The sequence below is a fragment of the Peromyscus leucopus genome, chromosome 2 (assembly GCF_004664715.2).
Source record: "Peromyscus leucopus breed LL Stock chromosome 2, UCI_PerLeu_2.1, whole genome shotgun sequence".
Classification (NCBI taxonomy): Eukaryota; Metazoa; Chordata; class Mammalia; order Rodentia; family Cricetidae; genus Peromyscus; species Peromyscus leucopus.
Window position 1 is genome coordinate 11,619,498 of NC_051064.1, and position 26,335 is coordinate 11,645,832.

Sequence of the window (26,335 nt, forward strand, 5' to 3'; positions counted from 1 at the left end):
AAAGTAGCTAGATCCAGGTGAGTCGAACAACGAAAAGAAACCAGTTTAATACTGCTGCTAAGCTGCTGATGCCAACTGAAATTAGTAAAATTAGCATCTGAGGATTAAGGGTATTAAGGGAGTGGTGTGGAGGAGCTTAGGATGTCATCCTGCAACACATCTTCAAGTGGGATATAAATCTGGGCCAAAAGCATGATCTTTCCTTTGGGCTTTGTCCATGAGCTGCCTAACCATTAACTGTCCACCAGGGGGCAGGGTGGATCCTGGTAACCTGGTTTCCAAACTACTTCCTCCTTCCTCACAATTGCTTCAAGAGATTTGAGGCTATTTCATAACCTTGGTTCTTGGGATACAGATCGACATCTCCCTTGGTAGTGATCCACATATCTGTTGTCCTAGTTTTATTTTATCTTCCTTTTTTATTGCAAAGAATCAGTATGTTTTAAAAATTAGTTTTTTAATTAGAATTTAATACTCACTACAGGATAGTGCATTTATAAATACTTTACATGTATTGGTTCACTTAATTCTCACAATAACCATACTGAGTGGCACTCACATTATTGAGTTTTTAGAAATAAAGGAACATAATAAGTACTTAGGTCCTGAAGTTCCATCATAACTATGCATATGTTTTGATTATATCTTTCCTACATATTCCATGTGAAAAGTTTCAGATATACACGTTTACATAAAAGGACAAATTTATCTCATTAGCTTTATTGTTTGTTTTAGACAATAGTACTGCACTATAGACATTGTCTGTGTTACCTATTTCATATTTTTATGAATTTTCCAAATACATGTAGATGTATTTTATACAATGAATATAATGTATCCTATTATGTTTGGTACACCACAATTTATTTAATCATTCCTTTTTCTCTATCTGGATTGAATGATTAATTGATTGATAGATTTTAAAAGGTCTCTCTGTAAATGTCAGATAACCGTGAGTTCACAGTTCTCCGGCCTCAGCCTCCAGAGCACTGGTATTACAGGCATGTGCTACCATCCCGGCTTGTTTCATTTCTTTGGCATTTCAAGTGACTCTGTAATCAATCACACTTCAGCTATGCCTGTTCTTTCATGTGACGAAATTTCTTTAGTATAGATTCTCAGAAGTGAAATTGCTTTTTTCAGAAGATATTCAATATTTATATTTTAATATTAGCAGATTGTGCTCTCAGATCCTCTCCTATCCACTAGGACTTGTTTCTTATCTGTGTCAGAAAGAAAAAAAATTATAAAACCTGCTCTGAGTGATAATTAAACATACTAAAGATGAGGTGTTATTGTTTTTTTACTGCAAGAAGCAGGCTATAGTAGATGCTCTAACATGTTTAACTGACCTAACCGACCAGAAACACCCTACTATTGATTGGTAGTTTTCTCTGAGTTCCTGAAATGCTTCAAGTATGCTAGAAGAGGCAAAAGAATAGAGCCATCTTTTTAATATTAGGATCGTTCTATGGATAGAAAAGTTACAGAAAAGGCATGAAATGAGCAATTTTCATTCCTTAAGAGAGAACTCCAGATAAGGTACCAGGAAGCCAGTTACTTCATTTACTTTTGTTAGAGAAGTTTGTTGCATCCCTGTTCTACTCTAAACCCAGAACACACGAAAACATAGTAAGTAAAGTCCTTGTCTTCGCAGATGGGTAGGAACTATGGATAACTGTATTTCAAATGAGCACATGAAATGACTTACCCAAGAGCACACAGTTGGAAATAGCAGAGATTGTAATGGACTCCAGATAATACAATTCACTAAATATGTAATAAATATTTGTGAATGAATATGCTGAGTATTCTTTACATTCATCACTGCTTCTGCCAGTATATATGCATAGAGACCAAGAGACAGAGAGAATAAACAGTCAGACAGACAGAGACCCCTTCTAGCTGGAGACATTTTAAAGACTTTATTTTATGTGGATCTGTGAATGTCTATGTATGTATACCAAATACATGCCTGATTCTAGAGGATACCAGAAGAAAGTGTCAGATTGGATCCCATAAAATTGGAGTTACAGGAAGTTTTGAGCCACCTCATGTGGGTGCTGGGAACTGAACCCCAGTCCTTTTCAAGAGCAGCAAATGCTCTTAACCAGCCCTGAGTTGGAAACATTTAAAAAGCTAAAATGAAAATGTATCTGACTATTGCCTGAAAGGATGAGAGGGATTTGAAATTTTAGCATCTTTACACATCTAGAAAAGACAAAGAACATGACACCAGTATAGAAAAAGGCAAATAAGTTTGAGAAATTTTCAGCAAGTCTGATCACTATTGTAAATACTAAAGAGGTTAACAGTTCTAGAGTTTGGGCAATATGCAAAATACATTCTCATTTTGATGTTTGCTATTATAGGCAATGCTAAATGCAGAATAATTTTTCAATATTTTATTTTGTTAGAAGAAAAAAACGAATGTGTCAACAAAAATTAAATCATTCTGAAAAATTAATTTTCACTTCCTCTATTTAAAAAAGAGAAGCTTCAGAGAACCAAAAACATGATACTAAAACTGCAGAGGGAACAGAATGTTTGTGTGTATTCTGAATCTCAGAAATGTATCTGCAAATCATACAAAATGTCAGGACTTCCCCATGCAGCACATCTGGTTAGGTCTGGATTGAGCAACTCCATGACTTAATTAAATGTTTATCAAGTCAAACCTTCACTTGAAAATTATTAAGTCGAGAGATACAATGCGGCCCTTACTGTCTGTGTCAGAATGAATGACAGGTCAGCCTGTATGAATGAACCAGTACCTTTCACTGAGGAATTTCACTGGGAGATAAAATAGTTTTTAAAATGGATCAAACTTAACACACACACCATACCTCTGTTAGTGAACATTTGTATCTGAAATTATATGGTATGTTCCTTTCTCTGTTTCCCATATATGCAAACATGACCTAGCCAACATATCTAAGAACTCCAATCACCTAAGACAACTGTCATTGAGCACAGAATGCATTATACTGTCCAGATGGAAGGATGCTGGTGTGCCCTGTTAGGTAGGAAGGAACTGTAGCAATCAAGCTTGATGTAAAGATGTGATTTTCAGGTCCATAAGATGGCTCATTGAATAAAGATACTTGTTTACCAATCCTGATGACCTGAGTTCCCTCCCCAGAACCTACACAGTAGAAGGAGAGAACTGACACTCTCATGGTGTCCTCTGACTTCCACACACACCATGCATGCACAACATTAACCCATAAAATAAAGCAGTATAATAAAGGTGTGACTTTCAGAATCAAACCACGTCATAGTTGCATGCCTTTAGACCATATATTTAGTATAATCATCAAGTTATACACTGTTCACTTGAGGCCAAAGGAGGGAGTTCAGACTGAGTCTTCAGGGCTTCCATCTAAAAAAATGAATTCAAGTCTTTTTATATATAAAAGTGACTGTCCTTTAGAACAGTCACTAGTGTTATAGGATATTATTTTTAAGGTGTGTTTACTTTTGCTTATGTTGCATTTTTTAACTCTGTGAAGCTGTGTTACTGTGCCTATCTAAAACACCTGGTGGTCTAATAAAGAGCTGAAAATCCAATAATTGGGGTGGGGGAGAGAGAGAAATGGGCAGTGCTAGCAGGCAGAGAGGATAAATAGAAAGAGAAGTCTGGTAGAAAGAATGAGAGAGAAGAAAGAATGAGAGAGAAAGGAGGAAGACTTCAGGGGCCAGTCACCCAGTCACCAACTACATAGCCAGAGATGGAGTAAGAAGGAAAGAAAAGGTATACAGAAATAGAGAAAGGTAAAAGCCCCTGAAGCCAAGGATAGATGGGATAAGTTAAGTAAAGCTGGCTAGCAACAAGCCAAGCTAAGGCCAGACATTTAAAAGTAATAATAAGCCTCCATGTGATTTATTTGGAGGTTAGGTAGCAGGTCCCCAACATAGCAAAAACATCCAACAACACACTAGTAAGCATTGTTTTCATTTTGGGGTTGGGGATTTTATATTAGCATATTTTAATTACAAAGTATAACGAGCTCATTATAACATTTTCATTTATGCATATAATATACTTCAATTGAAGTTAATGATTTCATTGCCAAAGGGAAAAAAATAGCATTGAACATTTACTTAAAGAAAATGTCATCTAGAACAATGACCACCCAAAGATATGAAGAGTTTAAAGGTGTTGAAGGTGCAGAATTGCCCTCCCCCACAGAGAGAGAGAAAGAGAGAGAGAGAGAGAGAGAGAGAGAGAGAGAGAGAGAGAGAGAGGGAGGGAGGGAGGAGGGAGGGAGGGAGGGAGGGAGGGAGGGAGGGGGAGGGAGAGGAAGAGAATAAAAATTGCAACTGATTTTTTCAACCTTTTTATAAATCAAGCACTTGCAACTAATCTCCCAAAGCATTACCAGCTCACGTCCTTTTTAAAATTTAAATTTTCGTTATTATTAGTGTGTGCATGTGTGAATACAGGCACACTCATGTAGATGTCAAAGGATAACTTTGGGGAATTGATCCCCTCCTTCCACGGTGGGTTCTGAAGATTAAACTCAGGTAAAAGCCCCTGAACTGGCTCATCACCATGGCTCATGGTCTTCTGGATGTCTCAGCCTTCTATATGACTGCTCAGTTTCTCATCCCCACCTCCTACCCTCCTACCTTCCAAGAGGAAGGGTGGATTTTGAAGTAAATGTAAAACCACATATGAGGAAATCCCAAGCTTAATAAAAAGATATAAACATTGTAAAATTTTCATATTAAAGATGTGGTTTTACACTTCCTATTTTCTTGTCTACAGAGACCAATTTGTAAGAAAATCCCTTCTCAGAGTGCATGGCCTTCTTTAATACAAGGCACTCTCCTGTGTGTTCTTATTATGACTAATCCTGAGGCCAACCATTCAAAACTGAATAAATATTTCCATTCTTAAGCTGAGGAAATGGAGTGCTTGTGAACTGGCTTTTAAGTGGCAGAACTGGCCTTAGAATCATGTTTATCTATTCCCAAGCCTCAGCTCCTTCTAATGTGACAATCTTATTATGATTTACAAACTGCTTTGATATGCATGGTTTACTTTAGTTTGCCCCATGGCCCTACCAAGTCTGCCCCTTCTTGTCCTCTGGTGCCAGATTTGTTTAAAATAATGCTCTACTTCCCTCTGTTTGGACACTTGTTTGCACTCCCCCTTCAGTCTCGCATCCTACTCCATCGTGCCAGCAAAACCATGTGGGGTGCTGAGCATGCTCCCACCTCACCCAGGCATTTGCAGTTGTCTGCCTCAGGCCACTCACTCTGATGACAGTCTTCCTTTAAGCACTCCTACCCTTTCTCTGCCTCTTACCAAGTCTCATTTCTGCCCAAGAACATTCCTCAGACATCTGCTCTACTTTCTCTCTCTCTCTCTTTCTTTTCCTTTTGTTTTTTCAAAGCAGGGTTTCTCTGTGTAGCCCTTACTGTCCTAGAACTAGCTCTGTAGACCAGGCTGGCCTCAGACTCGCAGAGATCTGCCTGGCTCTGCCTCTCCAGTGCTGGGATCAAAGGTGTGCGCCACCACCACCTGACTATTCTTTCTCCTAAACTGTGTACTTTATTTTTCCCGTTCAGTTCTATGGGCCACATTCCAGACCTTGGTACATGCTAGGCAGGCATTCCACCACTGGGCTATATCCTTACACATGAAAAAAAAAAACATTTTATTTTAAATTATCTTATCTTTTTCTGAAGAGGTCATCATAGACCAATTTAAATGGTGCCCATATACAAGGAATGGAAATGTACGCTTGACCTTGAAGGAAGAAGGAGGCTGCTATTACTTTAAGAGTGAAAACAGTAGTGCTGTTGATAAAGAATAGAGATTGCAAAGAGAAGAGGAATGTATCAGAGGCATTTGGGTTGTATGCCTCTGTGGTCCATGTGACTGTGGTGCCTGTGGGAAAAGGAGTGGTCATATGCACCAAAAAGAAGTACAAGAGTTCGGATCCTGCTGGGAACACAGCTCAGTGACAGGAGACTGCCATGGCATCTCTGAAGCCTGCTTCAATCTCCAGAACAACAATATGTAAATTAAAAGCATGCATCTATTTAGTTTTACATTATAAATCCATAATAAAATTATTTGTGCTTATAAGAAGCAAAGGACATATTCTCAAATCCATAGATTTGAGACTCGTGAGAGATTTCTCCAGAACTGAGATTTGTTAATATTCTGTTTCTACAGCAGAAGAAAAATGTAGCCTTGGATGATATCATTGAGTGGTGGGTACTGAGTGATTGCACTAGGATGGAATCTTTGGTGCAAACACACACAGGTACTTCATTCTCTCAGCTGAGATGGCCAGACTTCTTAGCAAGCCCAACAAGTGCCCAGACGGTGGCTCTAGCAGAATTAGCTCATAAATAGGAAGAAAAGATTTCTGCAGAGAAATAGCTGATTCTAGGACGGGGACAGGAAATGTGCAAAATTAGCCTGGACCACCTTATAGTGCCAGGACAGGAGCAAGTGCTAAGAACCAAACCACAATGACACAGGCATGTGAAAGGAGCATCAGTCCAACTGAATGAGCTCTCACAGTGGCCAAAACTGCCACGATCTGAGCAACACACTGAAGGAAGAGGCACTGAACTGTCATCCTAGGATAAAATAAATACCATGGGTCAATACTGGTGCAAACAAATGATTAAATTAATTAATAAATAAAGGAGAAAGAATAAATCTCCCCTGTGGAAACATCCCCATAACTATTGAAGAAGGTCTGTGCTGAAGGAAGATAATCATCATCAACACTTCTCAGGGGTGCTGCATGTAGAAACTTTAAAGAGGCAGAACATGGAAAGAATGGATGGTGCAATTTTACTTTAGAGAAATCTGTCAAGTGCTACCTCAGCCAGAAGATCAAAGTCAACATCAAAATGACAAATTATGTTAACATCTACTGTTGATAGGACGCAATGGAAGTTATACTTTATGGATGTTCCTCCAAGTCACCCATAATCTGAGCTGCTGGTAAGACAGATTTTAGCAATGAGGCATCCCTGTACCACATCTGATTAGTACTCCTGAAATTATCAAGTTCTTAAACACTGCAGATCATCGCTGACCTGTGTCTTTCTTAAAAAGTATTCACCTTTTTCTATCTCGTGCCCACAGTAGTTAGCAAATGGCAGCCATTTCACAGTTGCTGTTAATGACACTGAAGTATTGAAATTTTTTCCATAAAAGAAAGTTTCTCTAACTCAGTAAATTGTGACTCTTAGCTGACCATCAGCAACTGTCCTTCCAGCTCAGAATCTGGTCATTATTATACAAAAATATGTTTTAGGTATTCTCAACATTCTTAAACAAGTTAAAGAAAGACCAAGAGCAGAGAACAAATCTAAGACCAAAGTGCTGAAAGTATTGTCTGGTTTGAGCTGATTGTCTTATTTGAGCTGGACAAAGGACTTGAAGCTGTGGCTTTGAAAGTGGTTGTTTATTTACTGCAGTTGGTACTGTGTGGGCATTGTATACAACCTGAGCAAGTGATGTATACTTGGAATGGAAAAGAGGTTTCACAGAGAGGCAGGTTAACATTACTGCAAATAAATTCCTGTCAGATTGGAGCAGGGTAATCTGAAGGTACATATTCCCCAGCCTTGGTGCCCAGATCTGTGAAGTCTCAGCAGTAAATTGTCAGGAGGCTTGAATGAGAAGATGCAAAATGCTTGCCATGTAATTCAAACTCTAGAATGACTAATACTTATTTATAATTTTTGAAGTAGAGTCTCACTATATAGCTCAATTTGGCCTCAAACTTGTGGTCCTCTGCCTCAATTGCCCAGGTGTTAGCATTACAAGTGTGTTCCACTATGCCTAGCCTAAAAATGTACTTCTAACAACTTAAAGTAGTTTTGAAATTAAATGACTAGTCTATGACTTCCCCAGATGCTGATAAAGGAGGCATAGAATCAACTATTAGAAAAGGGGCTAAAAACAGGGATGTTGGTGTAGACTATGAGTAGTAGTGAAAATTACCCTGCCAGAGTAAGTACTAATCCTGGATCTGTCAAGAACTTTATCTAAATTTATCTGTGAACAAAATTATGTAAAGCAAGAGTTTGAACTAGGTAGATAACCAGGTGACTTGAAGCTAGCCACCATATTCATAGCCATGGAGCTTTAGGGGTATTATGGTAGGAGAAAGCTATCTTCTGAGCAATGTCCCACCTCCAACAGCTGGTTGGTATCGATATACCTATGTGTGGTGTATATATGTGTGATGGGGACAAGGAGGGAAGGCAGGGACAGGAAAGAGATACTCCCTAATCATTCGTTTCTTAAACAATGCTATGAGAACTGGTGTTATTGTTATTTTAGAAACAAGTACACTCAAAGAATGAGTTGAAATAAAATTCAACCCAATCTGTACTACTCTTGCTCTTTGTGATAAGAAGCCAACTTCTGTATTAGCAAAAACATAGGCACATGTAATATACACATGTCTGCACCCTCTGCAGGCCATTACATGTAGGCAAATCCTCCACACAGTCTTGACTTAAGTTGCAGAATGTCAAGAATGCATATGCTGTTACATTACAGAGTGCTGTGGGGAACATCAAGTGCCTGAAGCTTACCAAGGACTATTAAGTGGTAGCAAATTCTCTGTCAGGTAATTGCCTTTGAGCCTAAAGGGACAGTTAAAGAAACAATATCATGGTAGTATTATTTTCAACAGATAAAGTGGATTCTAAAATTTCATAATGTCTAAATTTGGTGCTGCTGTTTGGGAAGCAAAGAAACTTTATAGTCAAGTGCCTTGTATGAAGGATAATTGCTTCAAGAATGCTAGTTAGAATTCTCAGTGGGATAGACTGTAGATTTTCCAGAGCAAGGCAGACTTGCTTTTCCACTATGAAATGAACAAGTGTTCAGTAAGCCTGTAACCCATGCACTAGGCTTCTGCAATAGTTTTAATAACTTAATTTAATTTAATAATTTTAATAATTGCAATATCCAAGTTTACTGCAATCCACTGCAAGGTGTCACTTTCCAAGTCTACATTATGGTGTAGTCTCCCACCATTGTTTAACTAGAGGACCTTTGTTCATTCATGAGTGTTCTGTCCCTTCCTTCCTCCAACCTGTCACCTCATTTTTTCCACTGCTTCTCCCCACTTGGTACTACACATTCCCCCTTCTCTCTCACCTGAAACAAATAGTAGCCTTCTAAATGAAAGGCTACTTTCCCCTTACATTAAGGTCAGCTTGTGGGATGAGCTCTCTCTCTCTCTCTCTCTCTCTCTCTCTCTCTCTCTCTCTCTCTGTTTTTTTTTCATTTCCCATTCATTTAAACATACATTGATCAATCCTGCCTTTTCCCCCGCCCCTTTACTCTCCCATGAACATACTCCACTGAGTGCTTTTACTACCTTAGATGGTCTCTTAGTTTCTTTAGCCTAGGGATGTCTATGTCAGTGTCTACTTTAATGTACCTGTGGTCACTGACACTCTGTAATATATCCTTATAGCTTTTTAGAACTTTTTGGGGTTCACTCTCCTGGCTCTCCTCCCATCTGACCATGCTTCTTTATATCCTTTAGCCCTTAAATGTTGAGGTTCCTCCTGTGGTTGCACAGAATGAACCCTTTGCATACTGTCTTAGTTAGGGTTTCTATTGCTGCGATAGGGTAGGAAAGTGTTTATTTGGCTTGCATATCCTGAATCTCTGTCCATGAGGGAAGCCGAGGCAGGATCTCAAACTTAGGAGGAACCTGGAGGCAGGAACTGATGCAGAAGTGCTACTTACTGGTTTGCTCAGCCTACTTTCTTATGGAACCCAGTACCACCAGCCCAGCTGTGGTCCTCCCACATCAATCAGTAAGTAACAAAATGTCCTACAGGCTTGCCTACAGCCCAACCTTATGGTTGCATTTTCTCAATTGCGGTTCCCTCTCAGATGACTATAGCTTGTGTCAAGTAGACATAAAACTGTCTTACACATATACTCTCTAGGAAGTGATCTTAATCCTTTCAGGGTTTTGGCTTTTAGCTTTAAACTGCCCTCTCCCTGCCTCTAGCTATCTTTAGGTTGCACTTCTGAGGTTTTCTGGCTCTTTCTTGGTTATCTCTTGCATACCTTAAACTCATTCTGTCCAGAATATCTACATATACTGCAAATGTCTTCTTTCCCTCACTGTCTCTTCTCAACCAAGAACTCCCCAATCTATTCATGGTCCTAAACACTAAAAACAGCATAACATACTGATTAAAAAATAGTGTCCTTGAAGCAGACTGCCTGGGTTTGGTTCTCAGCTCTCCCATTTGTTAGCTATACCTGCCATTATGGACTACATTTACATCTATCTGGGTCTCTGGTTCCTCATCTGAAAAATTGAGACAAAAATGGTACCAACATTACAGTGATGTTATGGAGAACAAATAAAATAAATTTTGTAAAGCACCACATTCTATAGATGTGTATTTACCTCTTCTTCCATTTTAATATTAAATACATAGACCATAACACTCCCTATAGTTGAAAAGCATTCAGCATCCACCATTGTCCTTAATACCCAAGCTCCTCCCTTTATACATCATGACCTAGCAGAGGCAACCTTGGGCCTACCTCAGTGATCCAGACTCTGTGTGTGTGTGTGTGTGTGTGTGTGTGTGTGTGTGTGTGTGTGTGTCTGTGTGTGTGTGTGTGTCTGTCTCTGTGTGTCTGTATGTGTGTGTTATCTCAAATGTTCTTTCTTCTACCTTAAAAACTCTGTCCTCCAGGTCTCAGCCCTTTACATCAAAAATTCCACTCATTCTTCAGATTTCAGCTTGAATATCATCTCCCAGGGAGTCTGACCTGTGGACTTCTTCAGGGCTCAACTACAAATCACCATACCACCCAGTTAAATGTTTCTCTAATGCTTGACTATTATTCCAGATGCAGCTATATGATAGACAATGTAATTCTACTGATGAATGGGGCATTGCAAAAGAAATCTGTGAAAGAAGTTCTAGCCAAGTGTCACCCATTGGGCCGTTTCACAGAGATGGAAGCAGTCAACATTGCAGAGACCACCTCAGATCTCTTCAAGGCTGTGCTGGTTGAAACACCATTAGGTATGAACACTTATGTGTAAAATGGCCTGTGCATGTTAGCACAGTCATTAGAAAATGTACCTTCAATATGAAACATTTTTATGAATTTTTATACTATACAGATCCATCGTTTTGTACAGGACATTTAAGCTGGGCATGATGGCATATATACATACATACATACATACATACATACACACACACATATATATACACATAAACACACACACACACACACACATATATGGAAGGTTAAGGCAGGGGGGGTGGACAAGCCTGAGGTCGGTTTGGTTACACAGAGAGACCCTGCTTCATAAAAACAAACAGCACCTAATGAATCATTCAGGCCTGGGGGGGATGGCTCAGTCGGTGAAGCATTTGTCTTGCAAGTGTAAGAACTTGAGCTTGAGCCCCAACTTTTGCAGAAGAAGAAGAAGAAGAAGAAGAAGAAGAAGAAGAAGAAGAAGAAGAAGAAGAAGAAGAAGAAGGGGGTGGGCAAGTGTTGTGGCACATTGTTCTAATCCCAGCACTGAATAGGACTTGCTGGACTTCCAACCTAGCCTACTTGGCAAGCTCCAGGCCTGTGAGAGAGACTCAAAACACAAGGTGTTTTGACGGCTCTTAAGGAATGATACCTAGACTGTCCTCTGACTTATGCTTGTGTGCACACACATGTGTATGGGCGCCTATGTACATAAGAGTATGTACACAAATATAACATACACACATACAGAAAAAAATCATCTAGCCTTGCTTTCTCATTTCTCAGATGAAGACAAGAGAAGCAATCTGGGCTCAGTCATGTATAAGCCATTCAAGTTAGGGAAGGAGCTGGGGCTAATATCCCAACCACCAAATCTTCCTGCTTCCTACCATGTTACAGCAATGAAATGATGAACTTGTACATTCTCAAACTCTGGGTTCCCTTTCTGTGATCCTTAGTCTTTCATATTTAACTCTTATCCAATTCAGGTCATACCGAGGGAGCATTTTATTTTAAGAAGTTTAGAAATGTCATTGCTTTGTGCTACTTGGGAGCCTCTATCAAATTATCTAGATTAATTATGAAGTGACTTAATTTCACTATAACATAGCACTGATAACAATGCCATTGTTCAAAATGTTAATGGGACAAATTTCAAGCATTATCACTGTCAGAAATTCTAGATGGTAGCAATTCATTGTTGGTCATGGGCAAAATAGCTTTCATTTCAAATTGAGGACTAGAGGCTGAAGAGATGTTTCCATGGTTAAAAGTACTGGCAGCTATTCTGGAGGACCTGGGTTCAATTCCTAGAACCCATGTGATGGTTCATACTATCTGTAACTCCAGTTCCAGGGGATACAACAGCCTCTTCTGGTCTCTGCAGGCACTGGGCATTCTCATGGTGCAGACATACATCAGGCAAAATACTCAAACATATGAAAATATAAAAAACAAAATAATTTGGGGAGCAGGGTTAAACACAGGGTATTTTGCACACTAAGAACACGTTCTACCCATGAGACCACACTCTGAGCCAAAATAGTTGCCCTTTAAACAGGTGTTTTATAAAGGTAAGGGAATGCTTGGTCACTTTTAAATATCTGTGGCTTGGATATTGTGCCTGGTGGAAACAAGTTGAGTCTGGAATGAGTGAGCCATGAATCCGAAGGCAAGCTCTGCAAGGTCCCAGTACAATGACTTGGACACTTCAGTTTACCTCCACTTTCCTCATTTCATATCACAACAGTTTTGAAAATGAATTTAAACATAATTTTAGTAAAATAATGTGCCTGGTATAAATTGGGTTGCAGATGGTAAATATTTCTACAAGGTTGTGTTGCTGGAGAGCTTCTTTCCAGGTTCCACCAAGCCCTGCAGTCCCACAATCTACGTATAAAATAATCACTCAGATGCTTATATTACTTATAAACTTTTTGGCCATGGCAGGCTTCTTGCTAACTGTTCTTATATCTTAAATTAATCCATTTCTATAAATCTATACCTTGCCACGTGGCTGGTGGCTTACTGTCGTCTTTACATGTTGCTTGTCCTGGCAGTGGCTGCAGTGTCTCTCCCCACTTCTTCCTGTTTCCCCAATTCTCCTCTTTCCTTGTCCCACCTATACTTCCTGTCTGGTCACTGGCCATCAGTGTTTTATTTATATAGAGAGATATCCACAGCAAAAGGAATTGCAAAAAGTAAGCAAGCCTTAGGTGACTGTTTCCAAGGTTGTGAAAATTAAATAAGCTAATGTGTATCCAGTCTTTGGTACAACAAGTAGTGTCTAGGGTTCACACGCAGTAAATGCTTAATGAATAACAAGTTCTACCACCCCAATCAATGTTTGCCTTACCCAGTGTGGACTGCTGCTGCACTGAGTTCTCATTTGCAGTGAGCACAGGATGATAGTGCTGTGCTATTTCCTCTAGTTTGTAGTCTCACTTGTGATTCATATACCTTTGCTTTCAGCTCCATTCTTCCAAGACTGTATGTCTGAAAATACTCTCGATGAACTGAATATTGAACTACTGCGCAATAAACTATACAAGGTAATTCTTTTCCCAGATGTATTTTTCTTGATTACACAATATAACATAATGGAGTTCTTTATTAACAGTTACTTTGCCCATTGGCCAGTTTCTGCAATTATTAAGCAATGCATATTTGGAATATAGTTTTTATTGTTTGGGCTCATTTATGGTTATATGCATGCATGTCATTTTCTCCTATCCTTTGCTCTATGTACAATGCTTTAAATGCAAAAAGTGTTGGTTAATGATGGTAGATGGGCAGATAAACGTGTGGGAAAAACCATATCATAGGCAAACAGCATAGACAGTAGGCATTCTGTTTTGTATCATCCATCTCTGTTGTAGATCTTTGTGGGAGTCCACAAAGGTTTCCTAGTGAGAGCTGAGCTTGCTTTACACAGTAGGGCTGCCTAAGGTTGACTATGTGCATGATTATCAGGTGTTGGAAGGGTCTGCACTTGACTGTGTTGGGGGGAGGTCTTTTGCTCCACCCCTTGACATTTCTATAAATAGCCCTTTAGAAGAGACAGAAGGGGCTGCTGGATTTTGATCCAGGCCCTCCCAAGGCTATCCTGTGTTTCTATCTGTCTCTCTCCCCTCTATATTTCTATCTAAATATTTCTCATTTATTCCCTACTCAAGAGTACCCTGGGGTAAAAGTGGGGGCAGGCCCATGACAGATCTGGTTCTAAAACTTTGAGTCTTATAATTAATCTGTCCATGCAATTTTAATCCTGTGAGAGCATTAACAACTGGTAAATGCTATGTCATATGTGCTGCTGCACATCAGATTGTCTGGATTGTGTTACCACCATTAGCGTTAGGCTATGTACCATAAGGCAAGAAAATCTGCTACTGGACACTATCATACAATAAATTAATATACACCACTGTGGTATGTAAATAGTGTATTAAGCTCAAATACATAGTCCCCTCAAAGGCATTTTATTTATAGTCATCTTTTGTTTTATAAAGAGATACTTGTAAGGAGGCATTCCTGGGATATAACAGAACATAGTGTTCTAAGCAGTTCATGGGCCTTAACTCACTCAATCTAATAGAAAAGCTGTGATTTGTATATAATTCTTGTTCCTCATATAAACCTGAAAGATGTAGAGACATGAGGCTTCCTTGACAGAAATAACTTAGTATCGAGTTAGTTAAGTATTAGAGCTGGAATACAAATCCAGGAAATTTAACCTTACAACCCAGGTTCTGCTTTTCCAATATATTCACATAGTCAAAGTCAATGTGCCTGACGAGATTTAATATTAGAGTTACTAAATCATTTGCAGAGCTCAGCAAATGACTTGGCAGTCTTGTTAGAATAGCTGGAATTAACTACATAAATGCTTGTTAAGTAATTAGACACTGTGATAAGTGCAATTTCGTTCTTTTATGGAGTTTTTTTTTTTAGTCTGGGCCACAGGTACATTAAATCTCTATTAAATTTACCATGGAATATCCTCCTATGAGAGAAACAATTCCATTTCCACTAGAGCATTTCATAAGCTATGAAAAGATGACTTAGAAATTTCTAGAGGGAAAATTACTTATTTCATTGTTTATAATCTCTCTTCTTTCTAAGTCTTACCTTGAGGCATTCTACAAATTCTGCAAGGATCACGGTGATGTCACAGCAGAAATTATGTGCCCTATTCTTGAGGTAAGAAGGATTCTTTGGCTCATGAGTTTACATACTTGTCCTTGCTTTGACCATGTTGTGTTTCTTTATCTCAGAAGTTATCTGAAAATTTAATAAGCAACGTCATTTGATGTCTTAAGAGTAGTGTTTCCTTGGAAGCTAGCTTTGTAGCTCAGTGGTTGAACACATGGTGCCTTGGATTCCATTGCTGGCCATGCAAAAATTAACCAGACAAAATAACTATAAATGTGTGGTTATGATTCATGTTGATGGATATGTAGAAAATAGGTTACAATTCGCTAAATATTTGTATACTACAGCAACTGGTAAGAGGGAACACTGAACAGCAGGAATCACCTGTGGGTTGACACTACAGTCCATTATAGCTCTGTCCACAGTGACATCATCCTTATAAAAACCTAAAACAAAACCTACCTAAGCAGTCCTCCACCATTAGAGCTTCCAGCAAAAAGAATATAGTTCAAAACACACAAGGAGCAGGAATTTGATTATGTGTGGGACACCAAGTCAGTGTCTTCTCTGGAGCTGATGTTAACACCCTTTTAAATTTTGTCTTTATCACCTTAGATCCCACCCATGCTCAGAGGTCCTCTTGACAGAAGATTGACCCATAGATGCATGGGAGATTGGGGTGGACATCAAGAGAGGCTAGGGTTCATCCCAGGGCACAGATTGCACTTAGTGTTTAACACATTTCTCTCAGTGGCTCTCTAAGCCTCTTGAAAAATAAAAGGAATGCTGTGTCAGACTTGCTTAGGGGTGATCAGAGAACAATATATTTAAACTTTTTAAATTAGAGTGATGTTCACTATGAGGCTACACATCATACCAAGAGCCTTCAGACAAAAGGAATAAAGAACATTAAAGTATAAAAAGAATTCAAAAGAAAACCTAATCAAGTAGGCCAGAAATAGAAGCACGTGTTATGATAAAGACAGCTTTCGATGAGAATACTCCTTCCGCATGCAGAGGTATGGAATGGAACGTGTGCTTACAAGCTAAGGAATAAACAATTAGGAGTAAACTTCATTATTACAAAGGCATGGGATAGGAAATGAAGGGATTGTTTGGATAATCCATGATAGTCAGTCAGAACCATCTCTCCTTAACCTGGCATGTGAAGTGCTTCCTGGTTCTCCCCATCTACCCGTCTATCCAATTTTTCAGTGGCTTCCCTAGGTGTGTAAGTTGTAACCATCCTCCAAATGGCATGTGCTCCCTCCTGCAGCGACCTCCTCTGGCATGGTCTCTGTTGACTTGATATCAGCAACGCTGCCAACCCTGTCATACTTCTCTCCTTAAAGTTCTAACATCTTACAACTAGAAAATACCAAAGCACATCTGGGACAACTACCTGCATGTTGCTTATCCCACCCTAACTTTCATTTCAAGGGTTCTAATTGCCATGAACAACCCCATTTGCAGTTCTTCTCTTTTCCCTGGAAATTCTAAAATGATTTACAGGACTGATTATATGCAGGAGCCAGAATGTAACTGCCTTTGCTTCCAAATAAGGCTACCCTGCTTCTGACCCACCCATCATTTCCATGAGAGCAATCAAAAGGACCAGTGGGAATGCTCATTCTCCTGATGATAAGAAACACCTGTTTAACAAAAGCCTTCCAGGAGAGCTGTTGCAAGCCTGGCTTTGTTATTAGCTAGTAAGTGTGGAAAGTAATGAAGGACAGCTCAGAGCCATTCTTTGCAGCTTTCTTTTGCTGGTGAACAGCTGTGGAATCTTCTCAAAAGGCAGAGTGTGGTTCAGTAGGTTTAACTTTAGACTGTGGTTTGAGATTCTGCATTTTTAGTAAACTTTCACTGATTTCAAAGCCACTGAGCCACGACTTCCAGTAGCATCACTGTAGAAAATATTGTAGAGAATTCAGAGGTGATGAAATCAGAGAGGTTGTTCTGTTAGATTCAGTAGACAGAATGCTACTATGTGATAGGCATTGACTCCAAAAATGAACAACAACAAAAACAAAAACAAACAAAAACAGAACTCTTCCAATAGTTAAGAGTAGGGAATGGAAAAGTACAGGGACAGATTTTAGAATGACATAGTAAGTATGAACTACTTCAAGGACCTGAGCATGCAGATGTATGGAATGGAACATGTGCTTACAAGCTAAGAAATAAACTATAAGAAATAAACTTTGTTATTACAAAGGCAAGAGATAGGAAATGAAGGGATTATTTGAATAATACATATAGTCTATCCAACTTTCCAGTGGCTTCCTTAGGTGTTTAAGTTGTAACCATCCTCCAAATGGCATGTGCTCCCTCCTGCAGCGACCTCCTCTTGCATGGCCAGGACAAGAAGAGGAGGAGTCCTTGGGGGAGTGGAAAGGGGCCTAGGAGGAAAGATTGTAAGAACCAGTAGACAGGGAAGTGTGCAGTGAAATGCTTTCCTCTGAACATAACAGTTGTTACACACATGAACTCACTGCCGTGGTGGTTACCTACACAAGACCTGCATGAGATCATCTCAATTTAAAATCCCAGGGTGGAGTAGAGAAGAGCACCTGAGGCCCAACCCCTAGCTGAGAGGCTATTGATGGTTGATGTGGCTGCTGGAGAAGAGAGTTACTTTTCTCTAGGAGTGTGGCGTTGCCACTGGTAGGTTCCCCAATGTCCTGGTGGATGACCCCCATATCCATTCATTTATGGAAAGCATGAATTGGACTCAGCGGGTTGAAAGGTAAGTGTGTGTGTGTGTGTGTGTGTGTGTGTGTGTGTGTGTGTGTGTGTGTGTATACAGATATATATTTCAGGATAAAATGAATAGAGGGTTATGGAAGAGTTAATGTGAATATAAGAAAAACTGAGAGACAGCAGTGTTGCTGGAGAGCTTCTCTCCAGGCTCCACCAAGCCCCACAGTCCCACAATCCACATATAAAATAATCACTCAGACACTTATATTACTTATAAACTGTATGGCCGTGGCAGGCTTCTTGCTAACTGTTCTTATATCTTAAATTAACCCATTTCTATAAATCTATACCTTGCCACATGGCTCATGGCTTACCAGCATCTTTACATGCTGCTTGTCCTGGCGGTGGCTAGCAGTGTCTCCCCCTCCTTCTTCCTGTTCCCCCAATTCTCCTTTCTCCTTGTCCCACCTATACTTCCTGCCTGGTCACTGGCCAATCAGTGTTTTATTTATATAGAGCGATATCCACAGCACTTCCCCTTTTCTTCTTTTTTTAAAAAGGAAGGTTTTAACCTTAACATAGTAAAATTACATATAACAAAACAATTATTGAGCAAGAATTACAGTTACAATATTAAAGAAGATATCCTATCTATCTTATATTTGTGACTTTAAGGTTTTATATCTAACTTATCTTTTATCATAACTGAGGAAACTATAACTATCTAGTCTTTAACCACATCAAAGACCTCAGAAGGATATACTACCTGAGAAATGGGAGAAGGATGTAAGCAACTTTCAGGAGTCTTGCAGGGTAGACAGAGACAGTTGGCAGCCTGGACAGTCACCTAATTTATAAAGTGGGGGCATCTGTCTTCACCTCACAAGGCTAGAGTCTCTCCGTCATTTTTCAGTGTCCTGTAGAATGTCTGTCAGTTTTCTCTGCAAAGCAGGAACCTGAAGGACCATCTTGTCAAGCAAAGTTCAGTGGTCATCCTTCCATGGGTCTTGCATGTCCAGACGATCAAGCAGTCCAGGCAAGAACAGTTTCTTGCCTGAATGGCTATCTTTTCCAAGGTGAAGATAAATTCCACATGGAGTGTCTTCGATGCCCATCCTCCTCTCCGAAGTAAATCCAGTGCTGCCAGGAGCAGACATGTCTCACTGTCCAGAACGTCTAAATTTTTAAAACATTTAAATGCCATATTCTGTAGGTCTTTGAAGTGTTTGAAGACTACCTATCTATCTGAAATATATCTATGTATACCTAGAAGACTTAACTAACATGGCTATAAATATGATTATCATAGATGACTAATTATTAATCTATTTCTTGATTATCCATTACAATTTTAAATTTTAAATTACATAAACATAATACCTCAAACAAGAATAGAAATATATATATACAGTATAACAAAATTCACTTTAAGTATGCATCAATAAACTAAAATTTATACCAATGTAAAACATTTTAAACATAAACTAAAATCTATACCAATGTAAAACATTTTAAACAAGTTGTTGTTCTTTAAAAGTAGGTTCATTAATCTACCCTTTTATGTTATCATCTCTATATCCTATATATCTATATCACAGCAGAAACATGGAGAACAAAGTAATAGGAAAGAAATCTCAAGAAAGACAAGCATGATTACAGGAAACAGGATTGATGGAACAGGAGCTTAGCAGCCTATGGTATTCAACATAGGTCATCAGTACATACTGACCTCTTAGCAATCATAAAGAATCAGGCCTTAAAAAGAAGATCAATTATTCCAAGCCACATGTTTCTTAGCTACAGAATCAGAGATGATGGGTCATTAAAAAAATTCCAAACCATGAAAATAAAGATGGTCTGTAGTATAAAGTTTAATTCTATAAAGTGAATAGGACTAGGGATGTGGCTTAATGATAGAGCTGGTATGACATGCATGAGGGATGGATTGGATGAAGGGATAAATCACTGTGAAGTGGATATCGTCAATGGGCCCTGCCAAGGTATGCCACTAAGAGGACATACCACATGCAGCAGAGTGAATGCAAGACGTTTATTGGGAGAGGGAGGATGAGGATAGTGAAAGAGAAAAAGGCTGTCTCAGATTGGGGACCGAGAGAGACAGGCAAGCAGACAGACAGACAGACAGAACAGGCAAGAGGGCAAAAATAGAGAACTGTGACTAACTGACACTTTTAAGGGATGTGCAAGTTGCATCAGTGAGCCAGCTTGGCAGGAACTAACACTGGCATCCTCATCATCACAAACAGTAACAACACCAACATAGTGACGAGAACAATTAGAAGGGGTTAGTAATATGTAGTGATGCACATTTTTGTTGTTCAAACACCATGGCAGAAATTTTTGCTTGCATTGCTTTATCCCTTCCATGACTGAACTTGAGTGGCATTATTACCACTTTTATGGAAGACACATTTATTACTCTTGTGACTCTTGTGACCTACATGAGAGCAACATGTAACTCGTTGCAGGGAGCCTGGGAAATAAAGCTTGATAGGGTTTCAAGAGTCATAGGCCATCACAGGGCTATGCAATTCCCCCCCCCCCACAAACAAATTACTCCCTTTCAAGACTACAGGGACATTAGTAACACATGCCTACATTGTAATTAGACGTGGGAAGTGGATCACTTCAGAGATGCAATTCTGCATGTAGCATGTGGTGTAAAAGATTATTAGATTTGCTGCTCTCGTCTTTCCCTTTCAGTTTGAGGCCGACAGACGTGCTTTAATCATCACTCTGAACTCATTTGGCACTGAATTGAGCAAAGAAGACAGAGAGACCCTCTTCCCCACCTGTGGCAAGCTCTATCCTGAGGGGCTGCATTTGTTAGCTCAAGCTGAAGACTTTGAGCAGATGAAGAGAGTAGCAGATAATTATGGAGTAAGTGATTTCACCAGCACCCTGAGTGCCTTGCATTTCTTCAGCACAGGCCCTTTAGAAGCTCACACATCCATTCAGACACCTTATCCAAAGTGATATCCAGATGGCAGCAAGCAGCGCCTCTCGCTGTAATTACGCCTCCCAGAGAAACACTTCAAGTTTCCAGTCCAAGCTGGTGCCTTCTAAGAGTCCTGCCAAGAAAGCCCTTGTCTAAATCTCCCAGGAGTGGTTATCTGAGCACGTCTTGAAGTACCTTATAAAGCAACTTCCCCAAGAGACTGCAGCAATTTCCTGGAAGTGAGAGTTTATGTCAAAGTTACATAAAACAGCCTGACCTCAATGTTCCTTTCAAGTACCCACTGGGGAAACAGAGTCAGGACAGAACACGAGACTACACGAACAGGGACAGTATGAGAATATGGAATATGTGTGGGTTTTCACAACCCCTTTGCTGAGTGGCAGAAACGGGGAGAGGAAGAGAACCGTTCACTCGCTTTTCCTCCTTCTGCTCTCCTCAGCACTCTAAGACTGGCTGGAGTTCCTCACACACGCTTATTCCGCTCACCCAGACCCACTTCCTCAGCTTTGCGGGTAGTCACATGTATGTCCTGCAGTTCACTTCCTCAGTTTAAGAATGACCCGGGTGTTTCCTTGTGGGGTTCTGAATCCTTCCAGTAAAACAGTCAGCAAACAGTAGACATAAACCTCCTTAGTATTTCATCTATAATTGTGGGCAACGCTTTAGTATAATGTTTAATTTTGAGCTTCTCCCCAGTTTCCACTCATTCTGCACTTGAGATTCCATGATACGCATCAGTTGTCATCTCAAGGAACTCACAAACCTATACTGGTCAAACTGTAGAGTTCACTAAGTTCAATGTTTTTATGTGTGAAAATGACAATGAACATTGAGAAAAACATAGCTTTTTCCAAATGCTTGCAGCCATTCAGCCCACAAGTGAGAAAGTGAGAATTTTATTCACCTCTTTGTTTGTTTGGATTTGGGGCAGGAGGAATAGGGGTTGTCAGAAAGTGAAAGCCTTGACCAAAAGCATTCAGTACAAATTTTCTTTAAAGCACACACACACACACACACACACACACACACACATTACCAATATCTATTTTGCTAAAAAAAAAAAATGTATCTCTATGCATTTGTAAGAAATGAAATATCCTTTACACTTAAACTCCTGTCTTTGTTTTTCAGATTTACAAGCCTTTGTTTGAGGCTGTAGGTGGCAGTGGGGGAAAGACATTGGAAGATGTGTTCTATGAGCGAGAGGTATGGCAGACGTGGAAATGTTATGGTTTAGATGCTTTTGTTGTTTTTATCATGGCTTTTAAATGTTTTCTCACTTGGAGTTTCTTTTTATATTTCATCAGGACAATTGATGCTTTTCAGTTAACATTGTGCATTATTGCTTCCTTAGAGGGTTAGAGCCTTGCAGCTCATATATAGTTTCCCATAAATATTCCTGTACAGAATGAATGTTTAGTGGAAGCTTTAGAAGTGACTTTCCATAGTTAGTAGCTACAAAAGGAAAGCAAGAATGTCCCACAGATACTAACTCCTCTCAGTTTGGTTCCTCTCACGCCCTAATCCATGTCACCTGTAGGAAGCGTTTATACATAGTTAAAATGCAGGCACAGCTATACCTACTTGGGAAATAGTCATATGGAAATGCAAAGCCTAGATTATTCCCTTTCCCTAAAAAATGCAGATTAGTTAATCACTTGTAGTCAAGTCCTTAGCTACTGCACTACTTAATAAAGAAAATTTTTATTTTTTCCCAATCAAGTTGGTTTCCATAAATCTAGAGATTTTTTCTAGTATATTCAATTGATGCCCCACCCATGCCTACCTGATTGACATTAATAAAGAACCAGACTTCAGAGTTGGGATGCCACTGTATGCATCTTGGGAACTTTTCTGTACCTAGACATTGGGCATTTTCCAACAGCCCACTTTCATAGAAAGAAATAGAAACAAGACAAATAATCCAACATATTAGAGATCCTTAAAAACTACACAGTCTGTACCAGCACCACAAAGGGGCCATCAAGGAAGCTGCTCTTCTCAGGAAAAAAATGAGTGTCTGTTGTACAGAACAGGGGTGGCCTCCACTTCTCACTGTGTTGCTTAGGGTTTGCAGAGCAGCAGGATGGACCACATACCTCTTTTGCTTTCTTTCCATCCTAATATCAAAATGGAGCAAAGTGAAAAAACTGTTCAATTTGCAACTTTATTCTGGTCTTCAGGAATTTCATTTTCTTTTGCTTACTTAATTTTATAGAACAAAGCAATGCAGTTGCATGGACTGTAGTTACAGAGCACCTAAAAATAAAGCTCACAATGTCAGACTAAATTCAGAACACTATCACACTGCCCTGAGAGGTAGACAGCCTTAAACATCTCTTCAGATTTTTTGAAGTAGTGGCCAAGAAGGAATACTTTACCTAAACTGGGTTAGCCCACCAAATGAAAGTCAGATATATAAATTTTATATATATATATATATATATATATATATATATATATATATATATATATTACTGCAAAGTTAACATACATTCCCCAAACATACCTTTCTTGCTTGTAGTGCTAGGAAGTGAAGCTTATCTTGTTTGTCCATAAATTTACTTTTTAAGGTTGATACCTGCTACATTTGTCCATGTAACACTTCCTTAAGATGTGTTAAGTTACCTCTGCTCCCACTATTGGTCTAACTTATACTTAAGAACAAATGAGCACCATAGAAACAGAAAACATTTCTAGCTTGTGTGTTACTTCATAAATGTAGTATGTTGTAGACCAGCTGATGGTCCATGTCATCTTTTTCCTTCCTTAGGTGCAAATGAATGTGCTGGCATTCAACAGGCAATTCCACTATGGTGTGTTTTATGCATATGTAAAGTTGAAGGAGCAAGAGATGAGAAATATCGTGTGGATAGCAGAATGCATCTCACAGAGACATCGAACTAAAATCAACAGTTACATTCCGATTTTATAAGCCAGTGATGAGGCCTCAAATGTAGAAACTTATGCCTGTTGAAAGGAAGTTATTGAGGGAGGAAAAGGGATTGTGTCTTACATTATCTAGAATATACAACAGTAAGTCTTACATATCTCCTCTCAATGAATTGCATGTCCCCTGGAAGTCTAGTAAACTGAACTTAAAACAAAGTGTTCCCTTTTTATTTTCAGCAAACCTTAATCATTTTTTTCACATTTATGTCTCATTGCTCACTGACCTTACGCAGTCATTTTAATTGACCCTGTAGTATTTTTCCTACTCTCATTTAGTTATGTTAAAATCCTACCTAAATGGGTATTTCACTCTTCCTTTTTGATTCTTCTCCCCAAACTCAAACACTGAGTGCCTGATCTACTTTTTAACTGAAGATTCCTTCCTTGTAGTCACAAAACTGCAAAGCTGTGTGTAGCCAACATATACCATGTTTGGTGAATAATATTATCTTCTCTCCCCCCCCCAAGACACTTGGATTGGTAAGTCTGAGAAAGACAGAGTTCCAAGATGTTAGAGTTGCTAAATTGCTAATAAAGTAGTTTTCCACAAATATATATATATATATATATATATATATATATATATATATATATATATATATGGAGAGAGAGAGACAGAGAGAGACAGAGACAGAGAGACACAGAGAGAGACAAAGACAGATAGACAGAGAAGCAGAGAGATAAGCAAAATATATGGATATCTATACCTGTGGTCTGTCACACTGTTTTCAAGAGGAAAATTCCACAAATTATATTTTGTTCCTTCAGAAGAAAAAAGTCACAGATTTAGTATGGTTGCATCATAAAGCCTGGAACCAGTGGAGAGGGCTGCTCAGAAAAATAAAATAGTAAAATATGTCCCCAATCTTTTCTCTAAATAGCAAGAGTGTTCTTAAATATAGTCTGTATTTGCTATGCTTCAAGAATTAAATATGCTCAGTCAACAAGACAACTCAGCAGGTAAGGGAGCATGCTGTCTACCTACCTGAGTTCAATCCCTTGGAGCTCACATGGTAGAAGGTAACTCAGTACTACAAGATTGTCTCTAACTTTTATATATGCAACACACACACACACACACAACAATTGTAAAAATAAAATTAAAAAAACATGCTGAGCTAATTTGAACCTTCTTTGTATAAGCATACTTACCAAAGTATATAAACATACTGTCTAGAATAGCATGCATAAACTAAGGAGCACAACATTTTTCTGTAGAAAAATCATTTATAAGTATAAGGAAAAATAATGATTTGTTGAACTAAGAAGAAAGGCAAGTTGCCTGCTTCCTGACTGCAGGTGCAATGTACCCAGCTACTTCAAGCTTATGCCACCATACCTTCTCAACCGTGGTAGACTGTACTTTCAAACTGTGAGCCAAATAAACCCTTCCCTCTCTAAGTTGTTTCATTGGGTATTTTGCAACAGCAACACAATGAAGTAACTAATACAGGAAATTAATACTGAAGTGGTTATGATAAACTTTATTGTGTGATTCATTGGCCTTTAAAGTTGGTTTGTATGAGAAATAGATTTAAGAAGTTATGGATGCATCTCACAGAGACATTGAACTAAAATCAATAGTTACATTCCAATTTCATAAACCAGTGATGAGGCCTCAAATGCAGAAACTTATGCCTGTTGAAAAGAAGTTATTGATGGAGGAAAAGAGATTGTGTCTTACATTATCTAGATTATACAAAAGCAAGTCGTATCTATCTCCTCTCCATGAATCTCCTCTAGAACAACCCCAGAATATTCTAAGCAGCACTTAATAGGACATTCTGATATGAGCTTGAAAAAACAAAATGCTAAGAGAAATCCAGACTGTAGAGTCCTCATCTCATGTGATTTCTAGTGAGTACTCAGCTAGAAGCCATTCGTGTGATATTGTTTTAAGGAATCTGGCTGTATTCTGCCTGTGTCATAAAAACGCAACAGAAGCTAAATTCAAAGGAACTTGACTGTTCGCTTGGTAGGAGAAATTTCAGGAAAGTACAACATTCAGAGCATGTCATGGTTACTACTCATTGCTTTTATCAAGATCTACAATGAGAGAAAGCATCAAGAACAGAAAGACATGAAAACATGCATTCAGGGTAAAAAGGAGTATGAACAAATTTGAAATTACAGACAACATAGGTGTAGACAACACAGCTATATTTGCTAAAAAGAGTAGCACCATTAAAGGGAGCCCTCTTGCTCTATACTAGGACAATTAAAAAGGTGCCCTGAGGGCAAGATCCAAATGGTCAAAGGATCCCATCTGTGAAAATTAAAGTTAATTTGAAAGGAATATGTTTGTGCTGAGAATTCCAGGAGAACTGAAGGGACTCTAAGCTCAAACCAATTCCCTGGGGAACTGTTTGGGTTCTCTTGTTGTTGTTTTTGTTTTTTGTTTCTCAGGATCAATCTCAAAGGTACAGAGAGACTGGTGCAACCATGGGCCAGAGATTGCCAGGCAGGATACTTCATAAGCTAGCAGAAATCAGTTTGCATGCATGAAATACATAAAAGTGATA

The 26,335-nt window shown here is 39.0% G+C and overlaps 1 protein-coding gene across 1 annotated transcript in view; it reads left to right on the top strand.

The window, feature by feature from the left end:
• Atp6v0d2 (ATPase H+ transporting V0 subunit d2) overlaps positions 1-23,969 on the top strand; it is a 46,157-nt gene extending 22,188 nt beyond the window's left edge. The window contains exons 3-8 of the mRNA XM_028885163.2: positions 10,886-11,064; positions 13,499-13,578; positions 15,149-15,226; positions 20,606-20,782; positions 21,993-22,067; positions 23,635-23,969. Of these exons, the coding sequence (XP_028740996.1) occupies positions 10,886-11,064; positions 13,499-13,578; positions 15,149-15,226; positions 20,606-20,782; positions 21,993-22,067; positions 23,635-23,796 (751 nt within the window). The 3' untranslated portion in view covers positions 23,797-23,969. The remainder of the gene's footprint in view (positions 1-10,885; positions 11,065-13,498; positions 13,579-15,148; positions 15,227-20,605; positions 20,783-21,992; positions 22,068-23,634) is intronic.
• Positions 23,970-26,335: the final 2,366 nt, after the last annotated feature.